Source organism: Tachyglossus aculeatus, chromosome 1 (assembly GCF_015852505.1).
Source record: "Tachyglossus aculeatus isolate mTacAcu1 chromosome 1, mTacAcu1.pri, whole genome shotgun sequence".
Taxonomy (NCBI): domain Eukaryota; kingdom Metazoa; phylum Chordata; class Mammalia; order Monotremata; family Tachyglossidae; genus Tachyglossus; species Tachyglossus aculeatus.
In genome coordinates, this window is record NC_052066.1 from 61,243,365 (window position 1) to 61,262,373 (window position 19,009).

At 43.8% G+C, this 19,009-nt stretch overlaps 1 protein-coding gene across 5 annotated transcripts in view; it reads left to right on the forward strand.

Moving 5' to 3' along the window:
* The window catches only part of PLD1 (phospholipase D1), a 279,106-nt gene that overhangs the window by 182,067 nt on the left and 78,030 nt on the right, over positions 1-19,009 (forward strand). For 4 of the 5 annotated variants that reach the window (XM_038748912.1, XM_038748905.1, XM_038748922.1 and 1 more), the window contains exons 15-18: positions 6,844-7,057; positions 8,739-8,852; positions 12,406-12,534; positions 13,418-13,536. In XM_038748912.1, coding sequence (XP_038604840.1) covers positions 6,844-7,057; positions 8,739-8,852; positions 12,406-12,534; positions 13,418-13,536 — 576 coding nt within the window. The remainder of the gene's footprint in view (positions 1-6,843; positions 7,058-8,738; positions 8,853-12,405; positions 12,535-13,417; positions 13,537-19,009) is intronic. The other variant, XM_038748940.1, reaches the window with a different exon arrangement.

Below are 19,009 nucleotides of genomic sequence, written 5' to 3' on the forward strand. Positions count from 1 at the left end.
ATTTCTCCTCAAAAACCTCCAATGGCTACCAATCAATCTGCGCATCAGGCAGAAACTCCTCACCCTGGGCTTCAAGGCTGTCCATCACCTCGCCCCCTCCTACCTCACCTCCCTTCTCTCCTTCTACAGCCCAGCCCGCACCCTCCGCTCCTCCGCCGCTAATCTCCTCACCGTACCTCGTTCTCACCTGTCCCGCCATCGACCCCCGGCCCACGTCATCCCCCGGGCCTGGAATGCCCTCCCTCTGCCCATCCGCCAAGCTAGCTCTCTTCCTCCCTTCAAGGCCCTACTGAGAGCTCACCTCCTCCAGGAAGCCTTCCCAGACTGAGCCCCTTCCTTCCTCTCCCCCTCGTCCCCCTCTCCATCCCCCCATCTTACCTCCTTCCCTTCCCCACAGCACCTGTATATATGTATATATGGTTGTACATATTTATTACTCTATTTATTTATTTATTTATTTTACTTGTACATATCTATCCTATTTATTTTATTTTGTTGGTATGTTTGGTTTTGTTCTCTGTCTCCCCCTTTTAGACTGTGAGCCCACTGTTGGGTAGGGACTGTCTCTATGTGTTGCCAATTTGTACTTCCCAAGCGCTTAGTACAGTGCTCTGCACATAGTAAGCGCTCAATAAATACGATTGATGATGATGATGATTATATTTTAGAAGGTTACTACTGTATTAATTCTCACTGTATCTTGCCACCAACCTCTCGCCCTCATCCTGCTTCTGACCTGGAACACTCTCTCTCCTCATATCAGACAGATAATTGCTCTCCCCCACTTGAAAGCCTTATTGGAATCAGATCTCCTCTAAGAAGCCATCCCTGATTAAGCCAGGAAATATGTATATGCATATATCTGTGATTTATTCATTTATTTATGACTAGTAATGTTTGTTTCCCCCTCTAGACTGTGAGCTTATTCTGGTCAGGGATTGTGTCTGTTTTTACATTGTTTTATTGTACTATCCCAAGCGTATAGTACAATGCTTTGCATGCAGTAAATGCTCAGTGGGTACTATTGAATGAGATGAGCTGGTGGCTGAGGAAGGACAGAGATTTACTGATGGAACTTCACAAATTCCTTAAAAACTTTACTTTGTCCTTCAGACCAATGATGCCCTGCCCAGGGAAGAAGCATGGTCTAATGGAAAGAGCAGAGGCGCATGGAAATCAGAGAATGCATTCTAATTTCTGTTCTGTCACTTGCCTGCTGTGTCTACTTAACTTCTCTGCCTCAGTCTCCTCATCTGTAACATGGAAATTCTCTCTTAGCCCTGTGGACAGGGACCATGTCTGACCTGATTATTCATTCAATCAATCGTGTTTATTGAGTGCTTACTGTGTGCAAAGCACTGTTCTAAGCACTTGGGAGGTACAAGTTGGCAATATATAGAGACGGTCTGTACCCAACAATGGACTCACAGTCTAGAAGGGGGAGGCAGACAGCAAAGCAAAACACATAGGTGTCAAAGTTGTCAGAACAAATAGAATTAAAGCTATCACATCATTAACAAAATAAATAAAATAGTAAATACGTACAAGTAAAATAGAGTAATAAATCTGTACAAATATATATACAAGTGCTGTGGGGAGGGAAAGGAGGTAGGGTGGGGTGATGGGGAGGAAGAGAGGTAAAAGGGAGCTCAGTCTGGAAGGCCTCTTGGAGGAGGTGAGCTCTCAGAAGGGCTTTAAGGGAGGAAGAGAGCTAGCTTGGCAGATGTGTGGAGGGAGGGCATTCCAGGCCACGGTTAGGACGTGGGCTGGGGGGCGGCGGCGGGACAGGCGAGAACGAGGTACAGTGAGGAGGTTAGCGACAGAGGAGCAGAGGGTGTGGGTATCTGGTATCTACCCAGCACTTAGTATAGAGCTTTACACAAAGTGCTAAAGAAATACCATAATTATTATTTTTATTAGTGCCATGTGCCCCAGGCATCTTACCATGCTTACCAGAGAAGCAGCGTGGCGCTTAGTGGAAAGAGCATGGGCTTGGGAATCAGAGGTCGGGGGTTCTAATCCCAGCTCCACCACTTGTCAGCTGTGTGATTTTGGGCAAGTCACTTCATCATCATCAATCGTATTTATTGAGCGCTTACTGTGTGCAGAGCACTGTACTAAGCGCTTGGGAAGTACAAGTTGGCAACATATAGAGACAGTCCCTACCCAATAGTGGGCTCACAGTCTAAAAGGGGGAGACAGAGAACAAAACCAAACATACTAACAAAATAAAATAAATAGAATAGATATGTACAAGTAAAATAAATGAATAAATAAATAGAGTAATAAATATGTACAAACATATATACATATATACAGGTGCTGTGGAGGAGGGAAGGAGGTAAGATGGGGGGATGGAGAGGGGGACGAGGGGGAGAGGAAGGAAGGCGCTCAGTCTGGGAAGGCCTCCTGGAGGAGGTGAGCTCTCAGCAGGGCCTTGAAGGGAGGAAGAGAGCTAGCTTGGAGGATGGGCAGAGGGAGGGCATTCCAGGCCCAGGGGATGACGTGGGCTGGGGGTCGATGGCGGGACAGGCGAGAACGAGGCATGGTGAGGAGATTAGCAGAAGAGAAGCGGAGGGTGCGGGGTGGGCTGTAGAAGTAGAGAAAGGAGGTGAGGTAGGAGGGGGCGAGGTGATGGACAGCCTTGATGCCCAGGGTGAGGAGTTTCTGCCTGATGCGCAGATTGATTGGTAGCCACTGGAGATTTTTGAGGAGGGGAGTAACATGCCCAGAGCGTTTCTGGACAAAGACAATCCGGGCAGCAGCATGAAGTATGGATTGAAGTGGAGAGAGACACGAGGATGGGAGATCAGAGAGAAGGCTGATGCGGTAGTCCAGATGGGATAGGATGAGAGCTTGATTGAGCAGGGTAGCGGTATGGATGGAGAGGAAAGGGCGGATCTTGGCAGTGTTGCGGAGCTGAGACCGGCAGGTTTTGGTGACGGCTTGGATGTGAGGGGTGAATGAGAGAGCGGGGGCGAGGATGACAACAAGGTTGTGGGCTTGTGAGACGGGAAGGATGGTAGTGCCGTCAACAGAGATGGAAAAGTCAGAGAGAGGGCAGGGTTTGGGAGGGAAGACAAGGAGTTCAGTCTTGGACATGTTGAGTTTTAGGTGCAGGCAGACATCCAGTTGGAGATGTCCTGAAGGCAGGAGGAGATGCGAGCCCGGAAAGAGGGGGAGAGAGCAGGGGCAGAGATGTAGATCTGGGTGTCATCAGCGTAGAGATGATAGTTGAAGCAGTGGGAGTGAATGAGGTCACCAAGGGAGTGCGTGTAGATCGAGAACAGAAGGGGACCAAGCACTGAACCTTGGGGAACCCCCACAGTAAGGGGATGGGAGGGGGAGGAGGAGCCTGTAAAAGGGACTGAGAATGAACGACCGGAGAGATAAGAGGAGAATCAGGAGAGGACGGAGTCTGTGAAGCCAAGGTGAGATAGCGTGTTGAGGAGAAGGGGGTGGTCCACAGTGTCGAAAGCAGCTGAGAGGTCGAGGAGGATTAGGACTGAGTATGAGCCGTTGGATTTGGCAAGCAGGACATCATTGGTGACCTTTGAGAGGGCAGTTTCCGTGGAATGTAGGGGACGGAAGCCAGACTGAAGGGGGTCGAGGAGAGAGTTGTTCTTGAGGAATTCTAGGCAGCGCATGTAGACAACTCGTTCAAGGAGTTTGGAAAAGAATGGTAGGAGGGATATGGGGCAATAACTAGAAGGTGAGGTGGGGTTCTCTGTACCTCAAATACCTCATATGTAAAATGGGGATTAAGACTGTGAGCCCCAAGTGGGACAACCTGATTACCTTGTATCTGCCTGAGCACTTAGAACAGTGCTTGGCACACTATGTGCTTAACAAATACCATCATCATTATTACCACCATGATTCTTTGTTCATTCAATCATATTTATTGAATGCTTACTGTGTCCAAGGCACTGTACTAAGTGCTTGGGAGAGTACAATGTAACAGACAGACATATTCTTTGCTCACAACAAGCTCGTGCGTATAAATTTTACCTGTCCTAATTGAAATACCTGTCAGATTGAGAGAACATTATTATAGAGGTCCTAGACAGGAGTTTCCTATCTGGCAACCTGAATTTGATGCCCAAGGCCTCCCTTCCATCTTTTAAAGTGTGACATTCCTACCAGAGAAGCACATGGCTTAGTGGATAGAGCCTGGGCCTAGGAGTTAGAAGGACATGGGTTCTAATGCCAACTTGACACGTGTTTGCTGTGTGACCTCAGGCAAGTCACTTAACATCTCTGTGCCTCTTTTCCTTCATGTGGAAAATGGGGATTGAGACTGTGAGCCCTATATGGGTCAGGGACTGTATCCAACACGATCGTCTTCTATGTACCCCATTGCTGAGAACAGTGCCTGGCACATAGTAAGTGCTTAACAAATAAAACTATTATTATTATTATTATTATTATTATTATTACAGAGAGCAGCCTCTTTCCTTTTCCCCCGGTAGCCTATTTACATACTTGCTCTGTTTTGCTGTCTGTCTCCCCCTTTTAGACTGTGAGCCCGTTGTTTGGTAGAGACTGTCTATATGTTGCCAAGTCTTGCTTTCCAAGTGCTTACTACAGTGCTCTGCATACAGTAAGTGTTCAATAAATATGATCAAATGAATGAATATCTGGTGAAGTCCTGAATCTTTGCTCTTGGCAGGCAAATTACCACATGATCCTCTCAAATGCCACAAACCATATCGTCTCCAAGTTCAGTGATCTAATCCCTCATTATCATTCCATTTGCCTTTATTTACATGAGGGGTTCACTTCTCGGAGTCAGCTCTCCGGCCGAGTAGGCGCCACAAAATCAGGTGGAGAACGGGGCCGATCTAAGGGTTCATGTCCTGTCCTGCTCACTTCCATCGATCAGTGCTATTTATTGTAGTAAGCACTTGGCAGGGTACAATATTATGGAGTTGATGAACATGTTCCCTCCCCACCCTCCTTTTCATCTGGAAGCTCTCCTTCCTCAGGGCTTTATTTCTCATCAGCCACCCGAAGCAGCCGTGGGGGAGACGGGGAATTGTTGGGTTGTTCTGGAGCGCCTCTGCTCTGAACTTTCGGCGCAAGTCAGTACCTCCAGTTTAGTCACCCCGGCTTGTTCCCTGAGGACCAAAAGCTCCTTACCCATTCATTCATTCAATCGTATTTATTGAGCACTTACTATGTGCAGAGCACTGTACTAAGCACTTGGAAGGTACAATTTGGCAACAGATAGCGACCCAACAACGGGCTCACAGTCCAGAGGAGGAGACAGACAACAAAACAAGTAGACAGTGTCAATACCATCAAAATGGATAAATAGGATTATATATGTATATATACATATATACCTCCTCCAGGAGGCCTTCCCAGACTGAGCCCCTCCCTTCCTCTCCCCCTCGTTCCCCTCTCCATCCCCCCATCTTACCTCCTTCCCTTCCCCACAGCACCTGTATATATGTATATATGTTTGTACATATTTATTACTCTATTTATTTATTTATTTATTTTACTTGTACATATCTATTCTATTTATTTTATTTTGTTAGTATGTTTGGTTTTGTTCTCCGTCTCCCCCTTTTAGACTGTGAGCCCAATGTTGGGTAGGGACTGTCTCTATATGTTGCCAATTTGTACTTCCCAAGCCACTTAGTACAGTGCTCTGCACATAGTAAGCGCTCAATAAATACGATTGATGATGATGATGATGATATATATATACAGAGTCCACAAGTCAGAAGTCTTAATATAATAGGAGCTACACAATCCACCCTCAGAGAAGCAGTGTGACGTAATGGAAAGACAATGCGCCTGGGAGTTAGAGGAACTGGGTTCTAATGCTATCTCTGTGAGACCTTGGGCAAGGGACCTAACTGCTCTGTGCCTCAGTTCCCTCATCTGTGAAAATGGGGGTTAAATCCTACTCTCTTCTACTTACCCAGGTGTGTGTGCGCACACATACACACACACACTCTCACCCCTCTTCTGTTTGCGCCTCTTATTTGTACACCTTACATCTGGTACTGTAAACTGGTTCACCTTTGCTGTCCTACTGGCTTCCTAGTCCTTTTCTTGGTAGCCCTTTACCTAAGTTTGAGCTTTTTATGCCTGTGCCTCAGTCACCTCATCTGTAAAAAATGGGGATAAAAGTGTGAGCCCCAAAGTGGGACAGGGATTGTGTCCAACCTGATTAACCTGTATCTACCCCCAGTGTTTAGAGAAGTGCTTGGCACATAGTAAGCATTTAATAAGCGCCATGATTATTATTATTATTATTCAATCATATTTATTGAGCACCTATCTTGTGCAGTGCACACCTAGTTGATATCATGCACAAAACTTACATGAATAGTGCCCCGTCTGCAGACGCTGTTTGCTGTTCCTAGGTTTAATTCTGCCTCAATTTTTCATAATATCTATTACAACCGTGTTTTATTCATAATGGTAATCAGGATAATGTGAGCCTCACAAATCAGCATTGTGGCGATTTCCTAATACAATCTGGGAATTCTAATTTACTGGAACGACTTCTGAAGTAAAAATTATATTCCTTGGCAAGGCCACATTAAAATACTCATGAACTATGATAATTGTTTAGCAGTATAAAATGTCATTACCTCACCAATGAGTTCGTCCAGGTTAAGTGAGTTCCTTAGAAAAACCCATTTGGGATAGAATGTATTTTTTTTATTTTGGACATTTTATCCATTGAAATAAATAGTAAAAAACCCAAGATTGAACTGATCCAGACACCAAAGGTGATTTCATTAGCTATGGAGATGTATCTGTAATTTAGACTGTAATATCTCAGCTGTATTTGATTTCAATAGTTTTTAATGTCCTCAGGGTGCAACAGTAGAATCGTTAGAAGCCTTAAACCTCAAAGATACCGTGGAATCAAAGAAAACACTCCTAGTCCAGAAAACCACTGATGATATGGATTCCAAAATGAAAGGAATAGGAAAACCAAGGAGGTTTTCCAAATTCAGCCTTTACAAGCAACTCCACAGACACAACCTGCCAAATGCTGATAGTGTCAGTAGCCTAGACAGCTCATCAAGTAAGTGACTTTCTTTCAGTTGAATTTACCTTAAAAACTAAATATGTTTTGTTTGGTACGTACTGAGGTTTTTCCCGGAATTGTGAAACAATGAAATGAACAATTTCCAAGCATTGCAGAGAACCTGTTGAGGAGAGTTCAGCTTAAAAAGTCCTTAACAGTTGTTTTGGAATGAATAATTGTACTAATGAAAGCCACGCTCTGTGGCCGAGTGGAAAGAGCCCAAGTCTGAGAATCAAAAGACCCAGGTTCGAATCCCAGCTTCACCCCCTGCCTGCTGTGTGACCTTGGGCAAGTCACACCACTTCCCTCATTTTCTTCATCTGTAAAATAGGGATTCAATGTCTCCTTCTTACTTTAGACTGTGAACCCTGAGCCCCATCTGGGAAACAGGAACAGTGTGTCCCACATAATTCACTTATATGTGCCCCGAAGTTGAGTGAAGTGGTTGGTACAGAGAAAGTGCTTAACAAATATCATTATCAATAACAATAATAATAATTATTATGGTACTTGTTAAGAACTTACCATGTGCCAAGCACTGTTCTAAGTGCTGGAGTATGTACAAGTTAATCAGGTTGGACACAGTCCCTGTTCCACATGAGGCTCACAGTATAAGTACGGAGGGAGTAGGATCGAATCCCCATTTTACAGATGAGATAACCGAGTCCCAGAGAAGTGAAGTGACTTGCCCAAGATCACACAGCAGACAAGTAGTAGAGCCGGGATTAGAACCTGGGTCCTCTGATTCCCAGGCCCGTGCTGGATGGGTGACTAACTGGGGTCAACTCATCCCAAAGGTCACTAATGGAATGAACTTCTTGCTAGTGAGATAAGGTGGAGGAAAGAACAATAAAAAATTGCACAGCCATTCCACAGCCTTGATGAGATGACATGCATGGACAGAGAACAGGCCTACCAACTCTTTTATTCTGTTCTCTCCCAAGTGCTTGGTAATAATAATTGTGGCACAGTGCTGTGCGCATAGTAAGTGCTCAGTAAAGGCCATTGATAGATAAAAGCTGAGTAATTTAGCAGTACGGTTCCTGTCGTATTTGGCAGTGGTGTCACTGAGTAAAAGAGTAAAGTATATTGGGGTCATTTCATAGTTTTACTGCAGAACAGCCGTAAGTCCAATATTGTCAATCTTCCAAGCGCTTAGTACAGTGCTCTGCACACAGTAAGCACTCAAAAAATACGATTGAATGAATGAACCAGTAGTATATATTGAGTGCTTGCTATGTGCAGAACAGTATAGTCAATGAAATGTATTTATTGAGTGCTTAGTGTGTGCAGAACAATATAGTCAATGAAATGTATTTATTGAGCGCTTACTGTGTACCGAGCACTATGCTAAGTGCTTGGGAGCATACAATATAGCAGTTGGGAGACACAATCTCTAAATGCTTGGAAGAGTACAATAAAGTGAGTAGACACAGTTCCTGTTCACAAGGAACTTTCATTCATGATCCCTTAGTTTTCTGTCCTATTTTTGAAGACTTGTCCACATTTTCCCCCCGATCTTTCTGGTTTAAGGCCTTTGAACCTTAATTTTTCTGTTTAGTAAGTTAGCCACTGAATGGCTAATACCATGCCACATCTATGTCAACCTTGACTTACCAGTAGTCTATTGTGCATTTTCTTTGTCAAAAAAAAAAAAGAACATCTCAACTTTCTCCAGGTTATTTTAATCACTGTAGAAGTCGTCAGAATTTAATCCAAGGTTTAAAACCCCACCTGAAATTCTTTCATCATTCCAGTGAGTCTCAACAAGGACTCGCGGAATTTGACGAGGGTAAGTGATCCAGATGGATGCGTCTACAGGCTTAGCTCTTGTTGTGTTGTCTGCTATAGTATCGTACTCAACTGAGTTACAGTTGAGGCCAGCATCTCTTTAATCCTTCAATTATAACGTAACCCAGGCTATAGTTTGGAGAGTAGTGTTCGTTTGGGTATGAAACAGAAATCTAGTCATCACTCCTAGTAGCAAGATGGTGCCAAAACAAATAACTTCCCTTTATGCCGTTCAAATAAAGGTTTATTTCTCTCAGCTTAATCTCTATGCTACTTCATGGATCAGTTTTATATACTCCCGTGGAAGAGGTAGCAGATTTCTGGGCTAACAATTGGAAAACTAGAGTGTAAGCATGTGATTGAAAGTGTAATCATTTGGGCACACCAGATGGCTGTTTCTTGATACCTTGGAAAAGGTCAGTTTTTCATTATGGAAGCAGCATGGCTTAGTGGATAGAGCAGGGGCTTGGGAGTCAGAAGGTCATGGGTTCTAATCCTGGTTCAGGAACTTGTCTGCTGTGTGACCTTGGGCAAGTCACTTTCTTCTCTGGGCCTCAGCTACCTCATCTGGAAAATGGGGATTGAGACTGTGAAACCCAGGTGGGATAGGGGCTGTGTCCAACCTAATTTGTTTGTATCGGCCCCAGCACTTAGTAAAGTGCCTGGCACATAATAAGTGCTTAACAAATACCACAATTATTATTATTATTATACTTTTTTGTACTCTTTCATTTGATCTTTGGGGTTTGGGCAGTCATATGTAGATTGAGGTTGGATGAATACTTTCCCTTTTCAGCCAAATTATTCAAATCAATAATTATGTCTAACGAGAAACCTTGTTACATGACAGGAGGGGCTACCAAGAGAGATCGTACAGTCTTCTTACCTAGGGATCTTTAAGACTAGATTTAGATGAAGTCCTGCTTTTCAAGACTAGATTTAGATTCAGTCTTACTTGCAAACAGAGGAAGGATTAAATTATTTCTGTCCCTCCATCAGTTTATGACTGTGACATTATCAAACACTCAGGGAAATTCTTATTTATGTTGCAGGTAAAGTCACAGATTGTTGTTGAAAGTGCGCCTTAATGGGCAAACACCTTCCTTACAAGTGGTCATATTGGAAAATGGAAAAAAAATATGTTTGTTTCATTTTTGCTCAGCAGGTTCACAGTGTATGAAATTTTTGAAAAAATTATGCCCAGAATCTCAGTACTTTTAGCCTTTCTTTTTTCAAATAGAACCTCTCCCATGTTGGAGTTAGTAGAATTTACCCAGTATTCATTTTTATAGTTCACTCACTTTTGAGGTATAGGAAGAGATGAAAATGAAAGAAAAGAATGAGTATGCAGGAAGCAAGAAGTTAAGAGAGCAAATGGAAAAATAAGAGATTCACTTTTCACCTTAGTTTCTCTGTTGAGACGAAAGCTCCTTGTTCTGTTCCATATAACATCTGCCCTTTTGGGTCAAAAATGCTTAACGTTTGTTTTAAGAAAAGCAGCCTCATCTAGTTGTTACAGCATGGCCCTGAGAGTCAGAAGGGCCTGGGTTCTAATCCCAGCTCTGCCACTTCTCTGCTGTGTGACCTTGGGCTAGGTACTTCACTTTTCAAGGCCTCAGTTCCCTCATCTGTAAAATGAAGATGAAGACTGTGAGCCCTGTGTGGGACAGGGAATGTGTTCAACCTGGTTGTCCTTTATCTACCCCAGCACTTAGTACAGTGCCTGGCACATAGAAAGCACTTTACAAATACCATAAAAAAGTGACCTCCGTGCTATATTGCCTTAAGAAGCCTAAAAGATTTCCACCAAATCATGTGTGAGAAATGGAAGGGGCTATGCAGCAAAGGCAGTGCAGGAGATGATTAAGTACTAAGAGCCTGGAGTGAGATGCAGTAGCCATTTTATACCAAGATGGAGGGAATGAGAAAACCACAGCAGAGTTTGAGTTCATTCTCTCCCTTTTATCTGCTAGTAAGCAAATCCAGAAGTAGATTTAGGTTGAGGAAGTGGCATTAAGACCATAGGCAAGTCACTTAATTTTTCTGTGCCTCAGTTACCTCACCTGTAAAATGAGGATTAAGACTATGAGCCCTATGTGCGACTGGGATTGTGTCCAACCTGATTAGATTGTGTCTACCCCAGCATTTAGTATAGTGTCTGGCACATAGTAAGCATATAACAAGTACCATAAGCCTCACAAACCATTTTACAGACTGGCGTCTAGCATGGAACCAGGACAACTCAATCTGGCTCTTATTGTTGAATTTGGGGTTTGCATGACAAAGACCCTGTTCATCTGAGGATATGTGTCATATCAGACTTTCTTGATTAATAGAAATTAAAGGTAGATTGGCTAGCATTTCCTTATGATTTTAGCCTTTCACTTGGGACTTCTTGTGGAGACATAGGTTTAACCTCCAAAAAAAACCCACTACCATTTCAGTTTAGTTTTACATTGGAGGAAATTTAAGCAATTGAAGAAGTCCAAGGTCTTTTCAACTTGCTTATATCTCTGATAACCTTAGATTCGGTGGGACATCATCTTTTCATAAACTATCGGGTATCAGCTCAAAGAACGTACTTACTCATTTTGAAACAGAACGTAGCAAGCACACATCCAAGTGATCGGCCTTAAATTGTATTCTCACTGACTAATACGAGCTCAAATGACTGGTGTCTAGTGTTTTGCTAAATCTGTGATTGAATTTTCTTTGTGATCTGTGTGTCATAAGCTTTTAACATGCTCCGCTTGATTTGTTTTCTCTGTCGAGCTAGCAAAACTCCCTTTCAAATGTACTGTGGAAGGGGGTTGTTTTCTCTGCTGGTATTGCCACAAATGCTTCCATTGTCAAAACATCTTCCCTTTGCTGCCTAATAGCATCGATTGGTGATTTTGCATGCAAGTAGGCAAGTGACCGGGTGTACTAGTAAACTTTGAGGCCTTCAACCTTAAGACATTCTAGAAGGTCAGCCTGGTGCACGGATGTTTTCCCTATTTTAATAAGGAAAATGAAGCAGTGCAATTGCTTCATTTCTCCCTCGGGCTAAATCTAACGTCTCCCTAACCCCACTTTGCTCTGCTCCCATCCCACCTCAGCTTTCCAATCAGTCCACAAATCTCGGATGAGTGTCATGGTGGAATCTCTCCGGCAAACAGTTGGGTGAATTCTAAGGAATTCTTAAAAGGATTGGCAATTTGGGAAACGAATAGCCTAGAGTGAGCAAAAATCCCATAAGGCCTTTCCCCTCATCCCAAATGTCAAGTTTCTAGTGCTCTTTCTAACGTTTTTGAGCCAACAAAGCAACCAGACTGATGACTTGCTAGGTGAAGTTGGGCAAACTGTAAAACCTTAATTCGTCCAATTTCCCTCATCTAACCACAGGAGGAAAAGCCATTCTTAGAGAGGAACCGTGAGCCTCCAGGAATGCTTCACAGAGTTTTGATCTAAGGAGTGCTTACATGTTGCAAAATGGCATTGTCTAAATGAAATGCAAGACTCATGCACATAATCCCTGGCTCTGAAAACTTTGAGACTGTTGTTGTTCTGTGCAGATAAAGGATCCCTCCGCAGTTTACAGACAGGTGTTGGGGAATTACATGGTGAGACCAGATTCTGGCATGGAAAAGACTATTGCAATTTTGTCTTCAAAGACTGGGTTCAGCTCGATAAACCCTTTGCTGGTGAGTGCCGTTACTTTTTACATTGGGTGGTTTTTAGTGAGGGTTTTTTTTAAATTCCATTTCTATCATTTTTCTTTGGCTAATCGTAGTATTCCAGTGCATCACGTTTTCATTTCATCATTAAGAATAATAATAATGATGGCATTTGCTAAGTGCTTACTATGTGCCAAGTAACTGTACTAAGTGCTGGGGTGTGTAGTCCCTGCCCACGTGGGGCTCACAGTTTCCATCCCCATTTTACAGATGAAGTAACTGTGAGGCCCAGAGAAGTGAAGTGACTTGCACAAGGTCACACAGCAGACATGTGGAGGAGCTGGGATAAGAACCCATGCCCTGCTGCTTCTCACTATTATTCTTTTGGTTTAAACAAGCTCAAAAATATGCATCTGTCCTTAAACTCATATGGGATAGGATTAGAATTGGTAGAATTAGAGCCTCCCACTGTGGCTATGTACTAACAATAAAAGTGAGGTGAGGAAATAAAATGAAGAAACAAATAGTTCTTATTGAAGCGTATGCTGTAGTTTATCAGCCTATTTGCACAGGCTTATATATAACTTCAATTTCATCTTTAATTTATCCTTGAAAAACTGCAGCAACGTGTTATTTGACTGTAAATATGTCTAGTTTAATTACAGTTATGGAGCACAGTAGATAAAAGTATTTCCAGTGTAGCAATTAGAGTTGTAAAAGAAAACGTATCAAAAACCGACCCCAGCACAGTTGGCGAACGGTAAGTTAGACAATATTGACAGGAGGAAAATTGAGAGTGCCTTTTCCACGAGGGCATTACTATGATCTTTTCACGCTGCATCATGAGAGTTTTATGAGTAAGATTTAGGGACACATCACAGTAATAATTCCAGCGTACTGTGTCTGGTAGATTTCATCGACAGATATTCCACTCCACGGATGCCATGGCATGACATCGCCGCCGTCGTTCATGGGAAGGCAGCTCGAGATGTTGCCCGCCATTTTATCCAGCGCTGGAACTTCACAAAGGTAGATTGAATTTATGGCCATGGCTCTCCCCACTGAATCACCACCCCAGCACAGGGATGTAGGCCCAGAAATGGGCTAGAAATTGGGAAATATTGCAATCTCTACCTGCTGACAGATCCCGTCCCCCACTTTCAAAGATGAGTATTGGCGAAGGGATCTTCAGCAGCGAATCTCAGCCTCTGGAACCAGTCGGAACCCCTTGGGAGCCCAGACCCCGGTCTCCAAGCACTGAATGGAGGAGTGCCAGAAGAGTTCCTCTCTCAGGCCCCACGACTGTGGGTCTCAGCTCCATCCAACCTCCAGTACCCCATCCCACCCTGAAGAAGAGTTCATCTCCCACTCCCAGAAATGCCCCCAGAATGTGTCCGCTTATTGTTATACTCTTCCAAATGCTTAGTACAGTGATCTGCACACAATAAGCGCTCAATAAATATGATTGACCGACTGACTGACCATGGCTCTCAGGTTCAACTGGGCTCCAATGCAGTGTGGAAGCAGTGTGGCCTAGAGGATAGAGCACAGTCCTGGGAGTCAGAAGGACCTGGTTCGAATCCCAGCTCTGCCGCTTGTCTGCTGTGTGAACTTGGGCGAGTCACTTCACTTCTCTGGGCCTTAGTTACCTCATCTGTAAAATGGGGATTAAGACTGTGAGCCCCATGGGGGACATGGAGTGTGCCCAACCTGCTTAGCTTGTGTCTAAGCACTTAGTAAAGTGCCTGGCACATAGTAAGCACTGAACAAATGCCATTTAAAAAAAAAAAAACACACCTCGCCCACCCCCAAGAAGTGTTCCTTTCTCAGCCCCAGGACCGTGTCTTCAGCTCCGGCAGGCCTCCAACGCCCCATCCCCTACAGTCTGCTGGACTTGAGTCAACGGCAATAGGTGTAGGCTGAGTGTTGAAGGCCTGGCATCCCTCTGGAACAATTTAGCATGGTTTATGCTGATTTTATTATCCCACCACTGACCCCTCACCCATGTCCTGCCCTGGGCCTGGACCTCCCTCTCCACCTTCATATCCAACAGACAGTCACTCTCCCCACTTTCAAATCCTTATTGAAATCACTCCTCCTCCAAGAGGCCTTCCTCAACTAAGCCCTCATTTCCTCTCTTATCAATCAATCCCTTAATGGAATTTATTGAGTGTTTACTCTATGCAGAGAATTACTAAGAGCTTGGGTGAGTACGTTGCAATAGAGTTGGTAAACCCGGACCCTGCCCATAAGGAGCTTACAGTCTAGAGAGGGGAGTCAAATGTTGAAATAAATACAGAAAGGGGAAATGGCAGGGTGTAATGATGTGTCCATAATTACTGTGGGGCTGGAGGTAAGGCAGATATCAAGTACTTAAAGGGTACAGATCCAAGGACATAGGTGACACATAAGGGAGAGGGAATAGAGGAAATGGGGGCATGATCAGGAAGGCCTTGTGATGGAGATGTGTTTTTAAGAGGGTTTTGAAACTGGGGAAAGTGGTGGTGTGGCGTATATGAATTGGGAGGAAGTTCCAGGCCACAGGGAGGATGAGGGCAAGGGGGTCATTGATGAGATCGATGAGATTGAGGTACAGCGAATAAGTTGACATTGGAAAAGTGAAGTGTGATGTCTGGTTTGTAGTGGGAGATCAGTGAGGTAAGGTAGCCACACTAAAGAAGCAGTGTGGCTTAGTGGAAAGAGCACAGGCTTTGGAGTCAGAGGTCATGGGTTCGAATCCCAGCTCCGCCACTTGTCAGCTGTGTGACTTTGGGCAAGTCACTTCTCTGTGCCTCAGTTCTCATCTGTAAAGATGGGGACTAAAACTGTGAGCCCCACGTGGGACAACCTGATAACCTTGTATCTACCCCAGCGCTTAGAACAGTGCTTTGCACATAGTAAGTGCTTAACAAATACCATCATTATTATTATTATTGTTATTAGGAGGGGGAGAGATGATTGAATACCTGTTCTCTCTCCTATTTAAACCCTGAGCCGCATGTGGTATAGGGACTGTGCCCAGTCTGATTTTCTGGCATCTACCCCAGCACTTTGTAAGTGCTTGGCACATAGTAAGTGCTTAACAAATACGGATCTCATTTATTATTGTTGTTATTGTTATTATTAATAATAATAAAGCCAGCGGTAAGGAGTTTCTGTTAGATGCAAAGGTAGTTGGTCAACCATTGGTCGTTTTTGAGGAGTGAAGAGACATGAGCTGAACTTCATTTTAGGAAGCTTATCTGGCAGCTGATCTGGACAGCTGAATGAAATAAATACCATCGAATGAAGTCTGGATTGGAGTGGGGAAAGACAGGAAGTAGGGTGCCCAGTGAAGAGGCTGAAGCAGTAGTCAGGGTAGGAGAAAAGGGTTTGGATCATTGTGCTAGCAGTTTGGGTGGCATAGAAAGAGTGGATTTTAGCAGTGTTGTGAAGGTAGAGCTTGAAGTTTGAATATGGGGGTTGAATGAGAGAGATGAGTTGAAGATTATGCTAAGGCTACTGGCATGTGAGGCAAGGAGGATGGTGGTGTTTTCTACAGAAGCAGCGTGGCCCAGTGGAAAGAGCCCAGGCTTTGGAGTCAGAGGCCATGGGTTCAAATCCTGGCTCTGCCAATTGTCAGCTGGGTGACTTTGGGCAAGTCACTTAACTTCTCTGGGCCTCAGTTACCTCATCTGTAAAATGGGGATTAAGACTGTGAGCCCCCCGTGGGACAACCTGATCACCTTGTAACCTCCCCAGTGCTTAGAACAGTGCTTTGCACATAGGAAGTGCTTAATAAATATTATTATTATTATTATTATTATTATTATTATTATTATTACAGTGATGGGAACGGGATGATAGGGTTTGCATAGGAAGATGAAGGTTCTGTTTTGTACCTGTAAATTTGAGGTGTCAGCAGCCCATCCAAGTAGAGATGTCTTGAATAATAATAATAATTGTTATATTGGTTAAGCGCTTACTAAGTGACAGACACTGTACTAAGCACTAGGGTAGAACACAATCCCTGTCCCACGGGGGCTCATAGTCTCCATCCTCATTATACAAATGAGGGAATTGAGGTACAGAGAAGTGAAGTGACTTTCCCAAGGTCACACAGAAGGCAGGAGGAGGAACAGGGCTGGAGAAGCAGATGTGGGAATCATCCACATAGGGGTGATGATGATGGCATTTGTTAAGTGCTTACTATGTGCAAAGCACTGTTCTAAGCGCTGGGGAGGATACAAGATGATCAGATTGTCCCACGTGAGGCTCACAGTCTTCATCCCCATTTTACAGATGAGGTAACTGAGGCACAGAGAAGTTAAGTGACTTGCACAAAGTCACACAGCTGACACTTGACAGAGCCAGGATTTGAACTCATGACCTCAGACTCTGTAGCCCGTGCTCTTTCCATTGAGCCGTGGTGCTTCTCTGAGGTGAGAAGCGGTTGTGAGGTGGTAGCTGAAGCCCTAGAAGTGAATGAATTCTCCAAGGGAGTGGGTGGAGAAGGATAATAGAAGGGGACCCAGACCTGGGCCTTGAGGGACTCCCAATCAGTCATAGTTATTGAGCACTTACCGTGTGTAGAGCACTGTACTAAGCACTAAGCACAATACAACAGAGTTGGTAACACATTCTGTGCCCACACTGAGCTTGCAGTCCAGAAGCTGAAAGGGGAGAAGACTAAGAATGAGTGACCAGAGAGATAAAAGGAGAACCGGGAGAGGATGCTGTCAGTGAAGCCAAGGTTGGATAATGTTTCCAGAAGAAGGTGGTAGTCCACAGTGTCAAATGCAGCCGAGAGCTCAAGGGGGTTTAGGGTAGAGTAGGGACCGTCTCTATATTTTGCCGACTTGTACTTCCCAAGCACTTAGTACAGTGCTCTGCACACAGTAAGCCCTCAATAAATACAATTGAATGAATGAATGGAGTAGAGGCCATTGGATTTGGCAAGTAAAAGGTCATTGATGACCAGATTGCAGAAGGTCAGTGAGTCAATTTTTTTAGTGTTTACTGTGTGCAGAGCACTCTACTAAGCACTTGAGAGAATACAACAGAATTGGTAGACATATTGTCTTCCCACAAGGAGTTTACAAACCAGATGGGGGATCCAGACATTAAAATCAATTGCGGATATGTATGTGTGTGTGTGTGTGTGTGTGCGCGTGCGTGTGTGCGTGTGTATGTGTATATATACATATATGCTTCTACTGGTTCTATATTTGTATATATAGAAGCAGCGTGGCTCAGTGGAAAGAGCACGGGCTTTAGAGTCAGAGGTCAAGGGTTCAAATCCCAGCTCCATCACTTGTCAGCTATGTAACTTCGGGCAAGTCACTTAACTTCTCCGTGCCTCAGTTACCTCATCTGTAAAATGGGGATTAAGACTGTGAGCCCCAGGTGGGACAACCTGATCACCTTGTAACCTCCCCAGCGCTTAGAACAGTGCTTTGCACATAGTAAATGCTTAATAAATGCCATCATCATCATTATTATTATAAGTACTATGGGGCTGAATGGAAGTTAATATCAAGTGCTTAAATTGTACATAAAGATCCAAGAACATAAGCAAATGCAGAAGGCAAAGGGACTAGGAAAATGTGGGCCTAGGAAAGGCCACTTGGAGGAGATATGATTTTAATAAGGTTTTAAAGGTGGGGAGCGTGGTGTTCTGGAGTGAATGAAGGGAGAGGGAGTTCCAAGCCATAGGAAGGATGTGAGCAGGGGATCAGTTGTGAGATAGATGAGACTGAGGTAAATTGAGTGGGTTGGCATTAGGAGAGAGAAGTGTGCAGACTGGATTGTAGTAGAAAATTAGCCAAGTAAGATTGGAGGGGGCGAGTAGATTGAGTGTTTTGATGGTAAGGAGTTTCTATTTAACACGGAAGTGAATCAGTCAATCAGTGATATTATATGTTAACTAGGTCCGTGGGTAACCACTGGAGGTCTTGAGTGTGGAAACATGGACTAATGGTTTTTTTAGAAAAATTCATTTAAAAAAAAATCATATTCGTTGAACACTTACTGCTCAAAAGCACTGTACTAAGCACTTAGGAGAGTACAGTATAGCAATAAACAGACAAATTCCCTGCTAGAGGGGGAGACAGACATTAATATGAGTAAATATATAACAAATATATACATATATAAGTGTTGTGGGATTGGGAGTGGGGATGAATAAAGGGAGCAAGTCAGGATGACGCAGAAGGGAGTGGAAGAAGAGGAAAGGAGGGCTTAGTCAGGAAAGGCCTCTTGGAAGAGATGTGCCCTCAATAAGGCTTTGAAGGAGAGGAGAGTAATCATCTCTTAAATATGAGGAGGGAGTATTTGTCTCTCTCTTTATTGCTGAATTGTACTTTCCATGCATTTAGTACAGTGTTGTGCACACAGTAAGCACTCAATAAATACGACTGAATGAATGATGGAGGTCATCACAGAAAAGCAATCTGGGCAGCAGAGCAGAGTATCAAACAATCAATTAATTATGTTTATTGAGTGCTTATTGTGGGCATAACAT